This window comes from Geotrypetes seraphini, chromosome 4 (assembly GCF_902459505.1).
Source record: "Geotrypetes seraphini chromosome 4, aGeoSer1.1, whole genome shotgun sequence".
In the NCBI taxonomy this organism is placed as follows: domain Eukaryota; kingdom Metazoa; phylum Chordata; class Amphibia; order Gymnophiona; family Dermophiidae; genus Geotrypetes; species Geotrypetes seraphini.
In genome coordinates, this window is record NC_047087.1 from 323,057,362 (window position 1) to 323,074,642 (window position 17,281).

General features: G+C 43.0%; 1 protein-coding gene across 1 annotated transcript in view; it reads left to right on the forward strand.

Moving 5' to 3' along the window:
• The window catches only part of DMBT1 (deleted in malignant brain tumors 1), a 572,499-nt gene that overhangs the window by 492,870 nt on the left and 62,348 nt on the right, over window positions 1-17,281 (forward strand). The window contains exons 47-50 of the mRNA XM_033942984.1: window positions 334-651; window positions 2,431-2,457; window positions 10,001-10,306; window positions 15,381-15,413. Coding sequence (XP_033798875.1) covers window positions 334-651; window positions 2,431-2,457; window positions 10,001-10,306; window positions 15,381-15,413 — 684 coding nt within the window. The remainder of the gene's footprint in view (window positions 1-333; window positions 652-2,430; window positions 2,458-10,000; window positions 10,307-15,380; window positions 15,414-17,281) is intronic.

Below are 17,281 nucleotides of genomic sequence, written 5' to 3' on the forward strand. Positions count from 1 at the left end.
AATATGAAGATACTTTTGATTGACTGACTCTTACTTAATTTTCCTAGCAGAATGATGTGTGCTTTTGCTTTGAAACATGCTGTCCACTCATAGACGAGTCCTGACTTGTCCAGGGTTACTTTTTTCAATTTTGAAAATGCATTCTGTCGGAGTTATTTTTGCTTTTCACCAAAACACACGCTCATATGAAAGCTTCCTTTTATTATATGCACAGTGCAATAATGGACATAGTTTAAGCTGCATTAAGATAGGACAGTTTTACAGATATTCCCAAAAGTCCTTAAAAGAATCAGCCTAATAAAGTCTTGTTCATACAGTATTCTTTATTCACAGACCAGCCTCAAGTTCTGCGACTCGCCAACGGAGAGGGTCAATGCAGGGGTCGTGTTGAGGTTTACTACAACGGAGTCTGGGGCACCGTATGTGATGTCGGATGGGATCTCACCGATGCTCAGGTCGTGTGCAGACAGCTGGGCTGTGGGATGGCTCTTTCGGCTCCAGGAAATGCCTACTATGGGCAGGGTACAGGAAGTGTCCTTCTGGACAGCGTGCAGTGTACAGGAAGTGAACCCTCTCTATTTCAGTGCTTTAACAATGGCTGGATCACGAGCGTCTGCAGCCACGCTAGAGATGCCAGCGCCGTATGCTCAGGTAAATGGAGTTCACTCATTAATTCATATTTAATAGTCTGGTCTATTGAATTATTTTTGTTGCTAATCTCTAAAATTTTTGCACAAAACAATTTCCAGACTCATCCCTTCAGTGTTCAGACTATGGGAGTGATCTCCTGTTGTCCACAGTAATACTGGAAATTCAATTTCAGCAGTGTAGCCATTGACCGGCATTGAATTTCCAGACATAGCTGGATATATCCTAACAACCAAAGATAGACCATCCATTTAGGCTGAACTTAGCTGGCAGGGCAATGAATATTGGCAGTGACTGGCTATGTCATGCGACATAGCCAGTGGAGACTAACACAGTGACAAAATTCATCACCGTTTCTGTCCCCATGGATAACCGCAGGAAACCAACCCCATGTCATTCTTTAAGGAAAGGGAAGAATCAGAGTATGAATGGGCACACCCACTGACCCTCAAGCCTTGCATTGAATAATGCTGGTGTAGAAGGACTGAGGTTGAGATAGACACGGGATGGATTCCAGCCACTGACTCTCAAGCCTTGCATTGAAGAATGGTGGTGTAGAAGGACTGAGGTTGAGATAGACACTAAAGAAGGACACAGGATGGTTCCCAACCACTGACCCTCAAGCCTTGCATTGAAGAATGCTGGTGTAGAAGGACTGAGGTTGAGATAGACACAGGATGGTTTCCAGCCACTGACCCTCAAGCCTTGTATTGAAGAATGCAGGTGTAGAAGGACTGAGGTTGAGATAGACACTAAAGAAGGACACAGGATGGTTCCCAACCACTGACCCTCAAGCCTTGCATTGAAGAATGTTGGTGTAGAAGGACTGAGGTTGAAAGAGACGCTAAAGAATGACACGGGATGGTTTCCTGTGGTTTTCCGGGGGGACAAGAATTGTGATGAATTCTGTCACCGTGTCATTCTCTAGCAAGCCAATGCACTCAGCTTTGGGGAGCCTTGAATAAATTACTAGCATTAACTACATTCTAGGCACCGCTTGGCACAGTTCTTAATAAGCCGCTAGGTGCCCTTTATAGAATCTCGCCTAGTGGCACCTAACTTGAACACCTAAGTCAACCACACCTATTCTCTGCCCCTAACCACGCCTGCTTTTCAGGTAAGTGTCGTTAGGCATAGGAGAGCTCCTAACAGAACTCTTAATTGGTAATTCTATAATATTTTTTGATTGGCTAAAAACTGGCGCAGTCAATTACCACATCTTTTAAACCAATTTAAAAAAGGTTGCACACATATTCCATACAGAATATGCCCTTTAAAGTCTAGAAACTAGACAAGACAGATTGGAATTAGCTCGCCCATTACCTCCTTTCTACTCTCTCAACTGTCTACTGGAAAAGCACTGGCAAAGCTTGAGTCAAAAGGACGGCACCTTTCACTTGACGAAAGATTTAACCATTCCTGACTGATATTAAATAAACATAAAAGGCAGGCTTAGTTGGGGCTAATGAGGTCATGGACTAGTGTCTTTAACACAAATGACGTGCTGCAGAGCCCAGTTCACGCAGTGGACTCTATGGCAAACAGCGCCATTTACTAACGCCTACCTGAAGACTGGACATGGTTAGGGGCAGAGAACAGGCGTGAGATGACTTTGGTGTCAGGCATCTATATCAGATGCTACTAACTAAGGCCAGGAAAACCCTGGTCTAATATACAGGCACTTAACATAATGACGCCTATCTGTGCCTAAGTTGAGTTAGACGCTGCTAGGTTCAATTCTATAAAAGACAACTGCGCTGAATAGGGCCTAATGATTTATAGAATCAGGGCCATTAAGTATAGGGACTAGTCTATATTGTGTGATCTTAAAGTTGGTATAGTCTGATCCGTGTTTTTGGAGCTTATGGGGAATTCACTACCATCCACTCAGATGCTTAACTGATTACAAGATGTTTTGTAAGTCATTGAAGACGTTATTTTGGAAATTTCTTCTTGATAACAGATGAGTAGAATGCGAAATACTTAAGACTGATTTAAGTAAGGTCTCTATGTGTCTATTCCTGAGAATGCTCAGTCACTCTTGAGGCAAGGTGGGTTATAAATGACATATCTAATGGCATGTAATATGGAATCTGCAGCATTCAGTGGATTGTTGTCAGCTCAAGAGTCAAGGGTGAATAAGAAATCATTACAACATAGACACCTATCACAGCTGTTCCAGCTAAGAAACTCAATGAAACATGCCTTCAGCTACTGATTCAAATGTTACTTTTTAATCCCAACAGCTGTACAGCCAGTGGCACTTTGGCCCTCAGGTAATTCCAGTATTTCATAGATAGTTTTATATGAAAATGTGCAAAACCAGACTGGGATGGAATGAATTTATCAGTCTACTCTCTAAAAGAAAGCTTCAACACTTTCTCCAGGACGTCTTCAGTGGCTGACTAAAATGTTGCTTTTTTGTCCCAACAGCTGCTCAACCAATAATGCCTCAACCACCAGGTAATTCTAGCTTTCCAGATGTCATATCAACATCAACCAAGAACTGAATACTTCCAATACTGACCTCCTTCTGCTCTCTCTTACACTTTTTTTTCTTTTTCCGCTTTCCATCCTCTTTGATGTAAGTGAAAATGTGCAGAACCAGACTGGGATGGAATGAATTTATCAGTCTACTCTCTAAAAGAAAGCTTCAACACTTTCTCCAGGACGTCTTCAGTGGCTGACTAAAATGTTGCTTTTTTGTCCCAACAGCTGTGCAGCCTCTGGCACTTTGGCCCCCAGGTAACTCCAACATTTCATACATAGTTTTATATGAAAATGTGGAAAAGCAGACTAGGATGAAATGAATTTGTTCCTCTCTAAAAGAACATGTCTTCAGTGGCTGACTAATGGTACTTTTTTGTTCTCACAGCTGCTCAGCCAGGGATGCCTCTACCACAAGGTAATGCCAGCTTTCTACGTGTTTTATCACTTGAAAGCAGAAATTTTTCCAAGCTTTACATACTTGAAATGAGTTAATGTAGAATTCTGATGAGCGTCAGTTACCGCCGCTGCTGGTGCTCAATCCCGTGCTATGCGTTTGCAAAACTAACTAAACTAAACCTTAAGTTTACATACCACATCCTCTCCATAAAGATAGAGCTCGGCACGGTTTACAGGAACTTTAATATAAGGAAGGAAAAACATGATAAGAATTAGTGGTTATAAAGAGGGTAGCGAGATTGACATTTTTGAGGGTAGCCAAGTTTTCCGAGGAGGATATCCTGCCATCTATTGGTTTAATCTTTATTTGCTTACTCTCTCACTATTTCTTGGTGAAGATTTTCTTTTTAACATACGTGCATTTATAAGGAGAGACATGATCTTTTCCATCACGGCCCCCCCCCCCAAATCTGGAATTCGCTCCCAAATAAAATAAGGGAAGAAAAATTACTTGGCAAGTTCAAAAGTCTCCTGAAAAGCTGGATTTTTAAGGATGTTTTCAACTGAGATATACTTATTTTATATCCCCAGGATACTCGTTAGAGTAATAGTAAGGTTGATAAGCGAAAATTGAGTGGGTAACCTTTCCCCCATTCTTTTGTTTCATTACCTTGCCTTTTTTGATTTGATTTACAAATTGTATTTAATCCTTTTTTTATTTTTCCTTTTTGTGTTTGTCTGCTACACAGGTGTGTGAATTCTCTTGTTTGAGTAATGTGTTTTTTTCTTTCTTTACCCCAATTTTACTAGCACTTGTAAATCGCACTGAATTAAGATTTTGTGTTCAAAATCAAAACTTTACTAAACTTGGAAACTTTCTTAAAATGTAAAAACAACTACTTTTGCACAGGCCTCATGATACATGGTTTATTGTGAGAGTTAACCCATAGTCATGATATTTATTGAAAACTTTTCATGGTTTTTCAATCATATTTTCATAGATGTTGTTTCTGCATTTTAACAGCTCCAGGATCCTCTCTGCCTAGACCACTAGGTAACTTCCCATCTTGATTCTTCGATATTATTGGGATGATGGTACTTGATGGCCCCTTCCTTTTCAAAACTGGGCCAAGACCATTCACAGTCTTTTCCTTACACACCCAAACCCTGGAAAATCTCAGCAGAGGGGAAATTTTTATACCAGTCCAGGGGATATCAAATGACATGAGATTCCATACACCCCCCCCCCCCCCAAACCATTTACATCAACAAATGTTTTTCCATCTCATAGTTATTTATTTATTTATTTAATAATTTATATTCCACATATCCTAGAATTCTGTGCAGATTACAAATTATTCAGGTACTCAAGCATTTTCCCCTAACTGTCCCGGTGGGCTCCCACTCTATCTAACATACCTGGGGCAATGGGGATGAAGTGATTTGCCCAGGGTCAAAAGGAGCAGTGCGGGATTTGAACCCACAACCTCTAACCACTGTGCCACACTCTGAATTCCCTTTCTCTTCCAGTTACTGGGATCCTCTACACTCCCCTCCCTAGAAAGGTGTAATAAGTTAGTACAACTCATCCACTGCATCGCTGCACTAGTAAAATCATCTAGGGGTTAATATTCAAAGCAATTTACCTTCTGTCTGGTTACATTGCCTTTGCAGACCCATAGAGTGACGCATAAGCAAATAGTGTTCGTAAATCTGAGCACTGTCCACCTAATCCAAAACCGACTATTCAGAAGGGGTGAAATCAACACCTAACCACTTTGACAGTGTCCATATCAACGTCTAATAAGATGGGCCCCAAAGGAACTGGTTGAGTGGAAGGCAACAGAGGGTAGTGGTCAGTGGAGATCACTTTGAGGAAAGGGATGTTAGCATAACATAACGTTTCATTTCTAGATCGTAAGTTCTATGCAGTTTACAAAATAAAGAGACTGTACAACATCAGTGATCGAGATATAAAAAGAGAAAAATAATTCATTTCCCCCAAATCTAACAAATCGGGTTGATTTCAGTAAGTTTCTGAAATGCATTTATGATGAAGAAAGTGAAAACCATTTAGGAAGGAAGGAAACACAAATAACGGTGTAACTCGTAATAGATGATCTGGAGTAAAGAGTGTAAATTGATCCACCGAGTAACCGGCAGCCATATAACCAATAATCCTGGACTTAAACAATACCCAATGGAGCCCTCTATAGTAGGGTGTAACGTGATCTGGTTTCTTTAAATGAAAAATCAGCCGCACTGCCGCACTCTGGATTATACGTAATCTGTGACCTGCAAAAGGTACAGAATTACAAAAATCCAAAGGGCTAAAGTAAGATTCAATTGCACGCACTTTCCATAAACACATTCCTATTCAGGTAAATATCTAGGACAAGATGGGGTAAAATATCCCATTTACCCCCACCCCCCCTTTTTATAAAACCGTGATAGCGTTTTTTAGCACAAGCTGGCGTGCTGAATGTTCTGCGCTGCTCCCAACATTCATTCCTAAGAGCTTTAGAAGCAGCGCAGAGTATTCAGCGTACCAGATTGCGCTAAAAAACGCTATCTCAGTTTTGTAAAAGGGGGGGAGTTAATGTTAAATTTTCTTCAATATGGTTAGAAAGGGATGCAAAAAAGAACTTTGTTTTGTCTGTGTCGAGTTTTAGTTTCAATTCTCTCATCCAATTGTCCACAGTGTGTAAAATATCTTTAATTTTATTAAGAGATACTGAAAGACTTGAGCACTTGGGGATTACAATGGTAACATCGTCTGCATAATTATACATTTTTTAATTAAGGGACAACAATCTGTAACCCAAGAATGGAAGACAGATATTAAAAAAGTACCAGAGAGAGAGGAGAGCCTTGTGGAACACCACATGGGTTACTCCGTGTATTTGAATAGACTCCATTAAAGTCCACAAATACCCATGGCATCTAAACAATTACGTAAGATTAATGATTTAATTTCAATGGTCCTTTTTCTTAGCTATTTATGGGCTAGAAACCCAGAGCCCTCTCCAGTACTGTGCTTAGGTTCCATCTACTGGAGTCTCCATCGAAGCCCTCCCCAGCCCGTCCTCAACTGAATGTCTGCCCAATACTGGCCTTGGTTCCTTCAATATATAAAAGCATTGCTTAAATCAAACTGCAAAAGCAGCACTCCCATTCCCTTGCTAAAAAAAGGCATATAAATGAGATAATCAGTGTTTCAGTTACTATAGGAAGGTCAAAATCCTGATTGTGATTCGTAAACGAAGGGAAATTGATCCAGGTACTACTAACCTGGATTGGCCACTGTGAGAATGGGCTACAGGGCTTAATGGACCATTGGTCTGACCAAGTAAGGCTATTCTTATGTTTTTATGTTCGAGGTTGTTGATAGACAAGCCCTTCCATTAATTTCACTAATACCGGAGTAATAAATCCTTTAGGGTTTTTGATAATGATTACATGCCCTTTACTTTTAGAGAATTCTCCTTTATCTAACCTTTGGGTTAACCAATTCAAGAGTCTTTCTGGAAAGTTAAGCATTATGTCCAGTGTGTGCCTCAAGGTTCGTTTTAACATTTTTATAAGCGATATTGCTGAAGGGCTATCAGGTAAGATTTGCCTCTTTGAGGATGATACCCAAATGTGCAATAGAGTAGACACCTGAATGGAAGGGCCTAGCGAAGTTTGAAGAATGGTCTGAAATTTGGCATCTAAGATTTAGGGCTCCTTTTACTAAGCTGCCATGCGTGCAGAATTGCCTCGCACGCTAAACCCACGCTATGCGGCTAGAACTACCACCAGCTCAATGCTGGTGCTAAAACCGTTATCGCAGCTTAGTAAAAGGAGCCCATAATGCTAAGAAATGTGTAAAACCCCTTAGTAGTGATGTCATGCAATTATATTACAATTAAATGCATGAGACGCTATAATCATGGTCAGATGTTTCAACAGGTTTCCACTTCATCCACACCAACATAGAGGTTAAACAGTTAAATACTTGTATTTATTTGTAAGTGAGTCCAACAATTGTTGTCAGATGTTGTTTAAACAAGGTCAATTAAATTTAAATATAAATGAATAGCAAATCTAATTTACCATTCATGTGTGATCAAATTAACACTGACTACACCATTATAGTTAGTGATAATATTCAAACCTCAAACGATTACCAACTTTGTTTTAGGATTTCCAAAACCACAGGTAAGTATTTGACTAGGTGACTGTACAAATCAGAGTATTTTTCAGTCCCAACCTGCAGCAAAATACAAAAAAAATCTGTGTGTGCACAGAAAAATAAAGTATTTTTTTAAACCCTGTTTTCACCAGTATCGCTACTTTCTTGCATTGGGCACCGCTGAGTTGTTGCCTTGCCATGTGTCTGGAACCAGCAGCTCCTCTGTAAACAAATGAAAGGAAGCAAAGCCCTAATCTCCAGTCTGCCCATCTGCAGCATCCACGGACTCCTCCTCTCCCTAAGAGATCCCACTCTTTCTGGAATTCAGACACAGTCTCTGTCTCCACCACCTCTACCACCCTTTCTGTAAGAAAGTATTTCCTCAGATTACATCCTAAGCCCTCTCATTCCAGAGCTTCCTTTCAAATGAAACAAACTTGCCTCATGCACATTTATGCCCCGTAGGTACTTAAATGTCTCTATTATACCTCCCCTCTTCCATTTTTCCTCCAAAATATACATACTGAGATCTGTAAGTCTGTCCCCATATGAAGACCACACACCATTTTATTATCCTTCCTCTGAGCAGACTCCATCCTTGGGTGGGATTGTATGTGATGATCTTAAGGTGGCCAAACAGGTTGAAAAGGTGACGGTGAAAGCTAGAAGGATGCTAGGTTGCATCGGGAGAGGTATGGCCAGTAGGATAAAGAAGGTATCGATGCCTCTGTATAAGACTCTGTTGAGACCTCAGTTAGAATATTATGTACAATTCTGGAGGCTGCACCTTCAAAAAGAAATAAAAAGGATGGAGTCGATCCAGAGAAAGGCTACTAAAATGGTGTGTGGTCTTCATCATAAGGCGTATGAGGACAGACTTAAAGATCTCAATCTGTAGACTTTGGAGGAAAGGCAGGAGATGGAAGATATGATAAAGACGTTTAAATACCTACCTAACATAAATATGCATAAGTCAAGTCTCTTTCATTTGAAAGGAAACTCTGCAATGGGTGTCAGGTCAAAAGCGTGCCGGGACAAAGGCACGTGCAGACAACTGAGCGAAGCGCGGAGGCGCGCGCCAAAGAAAATAACTGTTTTTAGAGGCTCCGACGGGGGTGTGTGTGGGGGGAACCCCCCCACTTTACTTTATACAGATCGCGCCGCGTTGTGGGGGCATTGTGGGGGGTTTGGGGGGTTGTAACCCCCCACATTTTACTGAAAACTTCACTTTTTCCCTAAAAACAGGGAAAAAGTTAAGTTTCCAGTATAATGAGGGGGGTTACAACCCCCCAAACCACCCACAATGCCGCCGCAATCTGTATTAAGTAAAGTGGGGGGGCTGCCCAACAAAACCCCCCGTCGGAGCCCCTAAAAACTGTCATTTTCTTTGGCGCACGCCTCCGTCTTGCGCTCATTTGTCGGCGCACGCCTTTGTCTTCCGCGGTTTTGTCTATGAACCCTGCAATGAGAGGGCACAGGATGAAGTTAAGAGGTGATAGGCTCCGGAGTTAGGGTGGAACAGTCTCCTGGAAAAGGTGGTGGAGACAGAGACTGCGTCTGAATTCAAGAAAGCATGGGATAGGCACATGGGATCTCTCAGAAAGAGGAGGAGATAGTGGATGCTGCGGATGGGCAGACTGGAGGGGCATTTGGCCTTTATCTTCTATCGTGTTTCTATGTTTCTATAAGTGCCGATATTCAGCTATTAAGAGAAATGAGTGAACAGCAGCCTTATCTTTGGCTGGGTTAACATAACTGGTTACAGCCGAATATCACCTTAACCAGTTAAGTGCTGGATAGCCACACATACCAGGATATTGAATGCTAGTGCCCTGACATGGCCTAAAGCTGGCAATGGAGAAAAAAACTGGCTATTTCCCCCATAGTGTTTTGCTCTCTGACAGATGTTTACATGTATAACTCCCCATAAAAAGTGTCAAAGTCTGGTGTTACCTCAGTGGCAACAGAAATTCCTCCCACATCCAGATGGTAAAATACAAAAGCATACTCGGCACATATATAAAGCAAAGCTGTCACGCCAAGACCTAGAACATCAGTACACCTCCTAACGCAAAAAGAAAAGAAGACAGACTTTACAGAACCCCACACCTTGGCCACATACACCAAACACAGATCAACTCTCACTCATTGTAGAATAAGGGCCCACAGATTTGAAAACTCGTATATTAATGTGTTTGTATTCACAAACTTATATCTAATCTTTGTATATGAAATTTAATGCTATTTCTTGCTGCTGAATATTCATCTCTTGGTTTTCAGACCAGCCTCAAGCTCTGCGACTCGCCAACGGAGAGGGTCAATGCAGGGGTCGTGTTGAGGTTTACTACAACGGAGTCTGGGGCACAGTTTGTGATGTCGGATGGGATCTCACTGATGCTCAGGTCGTGTGCAGACAGCTGGGCTGTGGGATGGCTCTTTCGGCTCCAGGAAATGCCTACTATGGGCAGGGTACAGGAAGTGTCCTTCTGGACAGCGTGCAGTGTACAGGAAGTGAACCCTCGCTGTGGCAGTGCTTTAACGGTGGCTGGGCCACGAGTGTTTGCAGCCACGCTAGAGATGCCAGTGCCGTATGTTCAGGTGCAGAGTTTGGTTTTTTTTAATGTGGGTGTGCTTGTACTAATTTATGTTGTCTTAAATCCTTGCACAGAATAAATACCATACTCATTGCTCCCAAGGAGCAGTGACCCCCCACCCCCCCTTTCCGGGAGAGGCTTAACCTATTAATAGCTGCAAAAAGGAGGCCTAGAAAACAGAGGAGGAAAAGCACTGGAAAGTCAGGTTTCTTGCTGGTAACAACTGTTCTCTGCGGGGGTCTTAGTCTTGGCAATCAACAAAGCAATACAAAGATGGACACATGTCCCACAATTTATATTTTCACCCCATAACCCCCCTCCCTACAACAATAAACATTTGCAAAAGAACCACAACGCCACCATGAACCAAACCCCTAAGAAACCCCCACCCTTGAAAACAGAGAAAATCAGCAGAATATAATGAGAAACAAATCCAACCCCCCCCCCAACACACACACACACACACAACCCCTACAGATACCTACATTGTACTGGACAACATAAGTTTAGTCCCCCAAAAGGCAACAAAGCAGAGAACCTGAACATTATACCCTAGGCAAATAAGTAGAAAGGATCAAAAATAGTGACCTCCCCCCCCCCCCCCCCCGCAATAATTTTTAAGTATATGTGCTCCCATTATTGTAGGGTTTTTCTTGTAATCCACTCTGAATTTGAATTGAAAAATAGCGGAATATAAGACTCCATTTCTGTCAGGATTGCGTGCCTTGGATCAGTAGCGCGGAATATTGCTACTATTTGGGTTTTGACCTGATTGGCCACTTATGTTATATTCTTATAGTTCCCCACAGGTTTTCACTCTGTTAGCTCAGCTGTTAAGGCCGGAATCAATCAATGCTGAAGCCCTGCTATTCTCTGAATCACTTTCCAGCTTCAAACTGCATTAGGGAAAAGTATTTCCCTACTCAAATGGAATGGAATGGAAAATGCCTCCTCAATATTCAATGTGTCCTCCTAGGGCACTGTTTCTCAACTTGGTCCTGGAGTCCCCCCCCCCCCCCTTGCCAGTCAGGTTTTCAGGATATCCACAATGAATATGCATGAAAGAATTTGCATATAATGGAAGCAGTAGATGCAAATCAAGTTTATGCAGATTCATTCAGGCTAGCCCGAAAACCTAACTGGCAGGGGGGGACTCCAGGACCAAGTTGAGAAGCACTATCCTAGGGTACGGAATGACGCGCTGAGGGGTGGGAGAGCACAAAGAATCTAGCCTCACATTATTGGCTCAGTTCAATATCTCCATCACCCAACCCCCTGTTCCAGATGCTCCGTTTGTCCAGCTCACTAAGGCTCATCATAGCTTATTGCCCTATCTGGGTCACAGTGAGCTGATTATTCTCAGGTACCTTTTTCCTAAGAATACAATGTCAGCTTGACCCACATAAAATTTTCCAAAATGCAAATGTACCCTGGTTTTTCTTGAACACGTGAGCTCATTTAGGTCCAGTTTAAACACTGTGGCTTAAGAATAACAATTAAAGATGAGTCTTCTTTCAGAGAACCAGCTAGGCTTGTAACATACCTGGCCTGTCAGCCATTTTAGAAGGAGGAACTTTTCCCTATCCTCCATTTTAAGTCAGTTCAGCTTTTTTACCCTCCTGTTATCCCACCCAAAGTTCACATACATAGAAACCTGATGGCAGATAAAGGCCAAATGGCCCATCTAGTCTGCCCATCTGCAGTAACCATTATCTCTTTCTCTCTCTAAGAGATCCCATGTGCCTATCCCATTTTGAATTCAGACATAGTCTCCACCATCTCATCCGGGAGACTGTTCCATACATCTACCACCCTTTCCATAGAAAAGTATTTCTTCAGATTACTCTGGAGCTTCCTTTCAAATGAAAAAGACTCGACTCATGCACATTTATATTATGTAGGTATTTAAACGTCTCTATCATATCTCCCCTCTCCCGCCTTCCCTCCAAAGTATACAGATTGAGATCTTTAAGTCTGTCCCCATACACCTTATCACGAAGACCACACACCATTTTAGTAGCCTTCCTCTGGACCGACTCCATCTTTTTATATCTTTTTGAAGGTCTCCAGAATCGTACACAATATTCTAAATGAGGTTTCACCAGAGTCTTATACAGGGGTATCAATTCCTCCTTTTTCCTACTGGCCATACCTCTCCCTATGCACCCTAACATCCTTCTAGCTTTCACCGTCACCTTTTCAACCTGTTTGGCCATCTTAAGATCATCCCATACAATCACATCCAAGTCCCGCTCTTCTGTCGTGCACATAAGCTCTTCACCCCCCTAAACTGTACCGTTCCCTCAGGTTTTTGCAGCCCAAATGCATGACCTTGCATTTCTTAGCATTAAATTTCAGACCATTCTTCAAGCTTTGCCAGATCTTCATGTTATTCACACCATCCGGCTTGTCTACTCTTTAATCCTAACACACCAAAAAGAGTCAACCTCATCAGTGATGCCACAATGGCTCGGTTGACCTACACTTGGCTCACTTTTATTAGCTATAGTAGTGATTTTAGTTTCTTTTTGCTTTCATAAACGGAAAGTTATCAATTTGGGCTTCTGTTAAGATGTGATGTTTTACTGCTGACACTTACTACTACTATTGATTATTACTATAGCGCTACCAGATACACGCAGCGCTGCACAGAGTCACAAAGAGTAAGAAAACAGTCCCTACTCTAAAGAGCTTACAATCTAAACAGGCAAGACAGACAAACAAGATGTCATGGGGAATGGTTAATCAGCTGGCTGGGTTGGAGGGCAGAGGAGTAGGGTTAAGGATTGACACCTGTCATCAGAAACTAAGTCTCACTGCATAAAATGGAGCCTGTATGAGTTAACGATAGCCCACATTGATATCTTCCCCTTAGCCCTCCTGTAACCCCCTTTCTGATTTACAAGTCACATCAGTCCAAACTTGAGTGTGGGAAAGACACAACCTGAAGAACAAATGGGTCCCTTACATATTATTTCATCAAATCCCTTCATTGTTTTGGAGCTTGAAGTTGTATTTTTTTTTCTCTTTATCTTACCAGCTCCTGGATCATCTCCTGCTAGACCACTAGGTAAGTTCAGATTTTTATAACCTGACATGGAACTTAAGAAATGAACAGTATCCCCACCAGAGCTCATTCCTTTGCTTCTTAAGCTTTTAATCCTTAAAATAAAGGCTGAAAATTCCTCTCCCCCCTTTGTAAATTAAAGTGCTTTCATCCATGCTGAAAAGTGGTGGTGGTGAGGGGGTAGATAGAGCTGGTGAAAATAGGGTTCCCATATATGTGAAGTCCAAAAAGAGGACACGTTACCCCGCCCCTGCCCCACCTTTCATCCATTTCCTTAGTCCCTCTTCTTATCTTCTGTACCCTTTAGTGTTTTTCTTTCTCTCTCTCCCTCCCTCATGTGGGTGCTTTTCTCTCTCTTTCTCCTCTCTCCCCATCCCTCCAACTGCTCCACGGGTTATTCTCTCTTTCTTTCCCTCTCTCTCCCTCCTACCCTCCCGTGGGTGCTTTTTTCTCTCTCTCTCTCTTTCTCCTCTCTCCCCCTCCCTCCAACTGCTCCACAGGTTCTTCTCTCTTTCCTTCCCTGTCTCTCCCTCCAACCCTCCCATGGGTGCTTTTCTCTCTCTTTCTCCTCTCTCCCCCTCCTTCCAACTGCTCCACGGGTTCTCCTCTCTTTCTTTCCTCCCTCTCTCTCTCTCCCTCCCTCCAAACCTCCCATGGGTGCTTCTCTCTCTCTCTTTCTCCTCCCTCCCCATCCCTCCAACTGCTCCACGGGTTCTTCTCTCTTTCCTTCCCTCTCTCTCTCCCTCCCCCCAACCCTCCTGTAGGTGCTTTTCTCTCTCTCTCTTTCTCCTCTCTCCCCATCCCTCCAACTGCTCCACAGGTTCTTCTCTCTTTCCTTCCCCCTCTCTCCCTCCAACCTCCCGTGGGTGCTTTTCTCTCTCTCTTTCTCCTCTTTCCCCCTCCAACTGCTCATGGATTCTTCTCTCTTCCTTCCCTCTCTCTCCCTCCAACCCTCCCGTGGGTGCTTTTCTCTCTCTTTCTGCTCTCTCCCCCTCCCTCCAACTGGTTCTTCTCTCTTTCCTTCCCTCTTTCTCTCCCTCTCCCTCCCTCCAACATCCCCCTCGCTCATGTACAGGCAGTTGGGCTGTGGAACAGCGTTATTTTATCCAGGCGAGCTTATTAAAGTGCAGGTTTTGGTTCTATTCTACTGGACAACGTAGAGTGAACATTACCTGTGGCAGTATCCCAATCGAGGATGGCCTTCGAATGACTGTGTTCATTCAGAAGATGTAGGTGCCATCTCTTCAGGTATTTGCCGCTGCTTCGTGGAAGGTTTAGTTTGCACGCAGGCACAGGAAGTGGTGTGCATTAAGAGGACCTAGATTTAGCTGCCTAGGTGGAGCCTACTTTACCCAGTGTCCTGGGCAGAATATGCACCTACGCTATAGCTTTGGTGCAGATCCTATCAGGAGATAAATGTGTCTTTTCATAGTATTTTTTAGGTTATCTGCATAAGCCCTGCCCAGCCTCTGTAAAGAGAAAGCCCATCTGCAAACTCTGCTCTGTCATGAAATGTGCTCAGCTGAGTTGGATTACTGTTATTATGTGTGTAAAGTGCTGGGACTTACGCACGCAAACCACCATTCAACTTCAGGCAGCTTCCTTATAAAATGACTTGAAATGAAAATCATAAATTTGCTGAATTGCCTGACGTCCCTTTATCCTGCACCTGGGAAATCTCTACCTAGTGTTCTAGATCAGTGGTTCCCAACCCTGTCCTGGAGGACCACCAAGCCAATCGGGTTTTCAGGATAGCCCTAATGAATGTGCATGAAGCAGATTTGCATACCGGTCACTTCCATTATATGCAAATCTCTCTCATGCATATTCATTAGGGCTAGCCTGAAAACCCAATTGGCCTGATGGTCCTCCAGGACAGGGTTGGGAACCACTGTTCTAGATCCCATCCATCATCAGTGTCCAGAATGGCTGTGGCTTTTCACTCTTTGTTAGTCTGTTCGCAGTCCTTTTTCTTGCAGAACATAACCCAATTTCTGCTTTTTCCTTCTAGCAGCCTCTGGATACGCCCCATTTAAATCAGCAGGTAAATCTGGAAGTTTCTTTCTTTGTTTCATGTTCCTACTTCAGTTGCACTAAAGGTCAGCGAACGATTGGATTTTGAAAACCAAAAAGTCTTATGAGCAGCAGATTGACACAGGCTACTTGGTACATGGTATGGATCATGTTTTGGTGGGATCCTAGAAAAAAGATCTCCTGAAAATGACCTGCACAATTGTCTTCTGGTCTTGTGGATGAAACACAAGAAGCTCAGTTACTGCTTCTTGCGCTTCTACTTGGCTGCAATTTCTTAGTTTTCAGCATTTTAAAATAGGAAAAAAACATAACCTACCATTCCTCTTGCCCTCATCCCTCTCCACCATGTCCCTTCTCTCTCTCCAACCCTTAACTGTTACCCAAAACACATAGAAGCCTGTCCCACACTTTCTTGAATTCAGACACAGTCTCTGTTTCTACCACTTCTTCCAGGAGACGGTTCCACACATCTACCACCCTTTCTGTAAAAAGGTATTTCCTCAGATTACTCCTGAGCCTATCACCTCTTAACTTCATCCTAAGCCCTCTCATTCCAGAACTTCCTTTCAAATGAAAGAGACTAAACTCATGCGCATTTATATCACGTAGGTATGTAAATATCTAAAAACAGTTATTTTCTTCGGCGCACGCCTCCACACTGCGCTCAGTTGTCTGCGCGTGCCTTTGTCCCGGCACGCTTTTGACCTGACACCCATTGCAGAGTTTCCTTTCAAATGAAAGAGATTCGACTTATGCACATTTATATTAGGTAGGTATTTAAACGTCTCTATCATATCTCTCCTCTCCCACCTGTTCTCCAATGTATACAAATTGAGATCTTTAAGTCTGCCTTATCACAAAGACCACACACCATTTTAATAACCTTCCTCTGGACCATAAGAACATAAAAATAGCCTTACTGAGTCAGACCAATGGCCCGTCAAGCCCAGTAGCCCGTTCTCACGGTGGCCAATCCAGGTTCCTAGTACTTGGCCAAAACCCAAGGAGTAGCAATATTCCATGCAAGCAGTGGCTTCCCCCGTGTCTTTCTCAATATCAGATTATGAACTTTCCTCCAGGAACTTGTCCAAATCTTTCTTAAAACCAGCTACATTATCCGCTCGGTGACAGGACAAAAGCGCGCGAGACATCACCGCGCTGACACTGGAGCGCAAACAATTTGGAGCAAGATCAGTGCGCCGCGGATAAACTTACTTTTAAAGAGCTCCAACGAAGGGGTGTGGCCCCCCACTTTACTTCATACTCTTCGCGCTGCTGTTGAGGGGGGTGGGGGGTGAAACCCCGCACATTATAGAGAAAACTGAACTTTTTCCGATTTTTTAAGAAAAAGTTCAGTTTTCTCTATAATGTGGGGGGGTTGCACCCCCCACACCCACACCCACCCAACGGCAGCGCGAAGAGTATGAAGTAAACTGGGGGGGGGGTTCCCCACTCATACCCTGTGTCGGAGCTCTTTCAAAGTAAGTTTTCCTGCGGCACGCTGGTGTCTTGTGCTGAATTGTCTGTGCGATGAGGTTTCGCACGCAAATGACTATGAACCTATCCGCTCATACCGCATCCTCAGGCAACACATAAAAGAGCTTAACTATTCTCTGAGTGAAAAAGAATGTCCTCCAATTCGTTAGAAAAGGATTTCCCTGTAACTTCATCAAGTGTCCCCTAGTCTTTGTAATTTTTGACAGACTGAAAAATCGATCCACTTGTACCCGTTCTACTGCACTCAGAATTTTGTAGACTTCAATCACATCTCCCCTCAGCCGTCTCTTTTCCAAGCTGAAGAGTCTTTCCTCATACGAGAGGAGTTCCATCTCCTTCTTCTTTGAACCTTTTCTAGCACCACTATATCTTTCTTGAGAT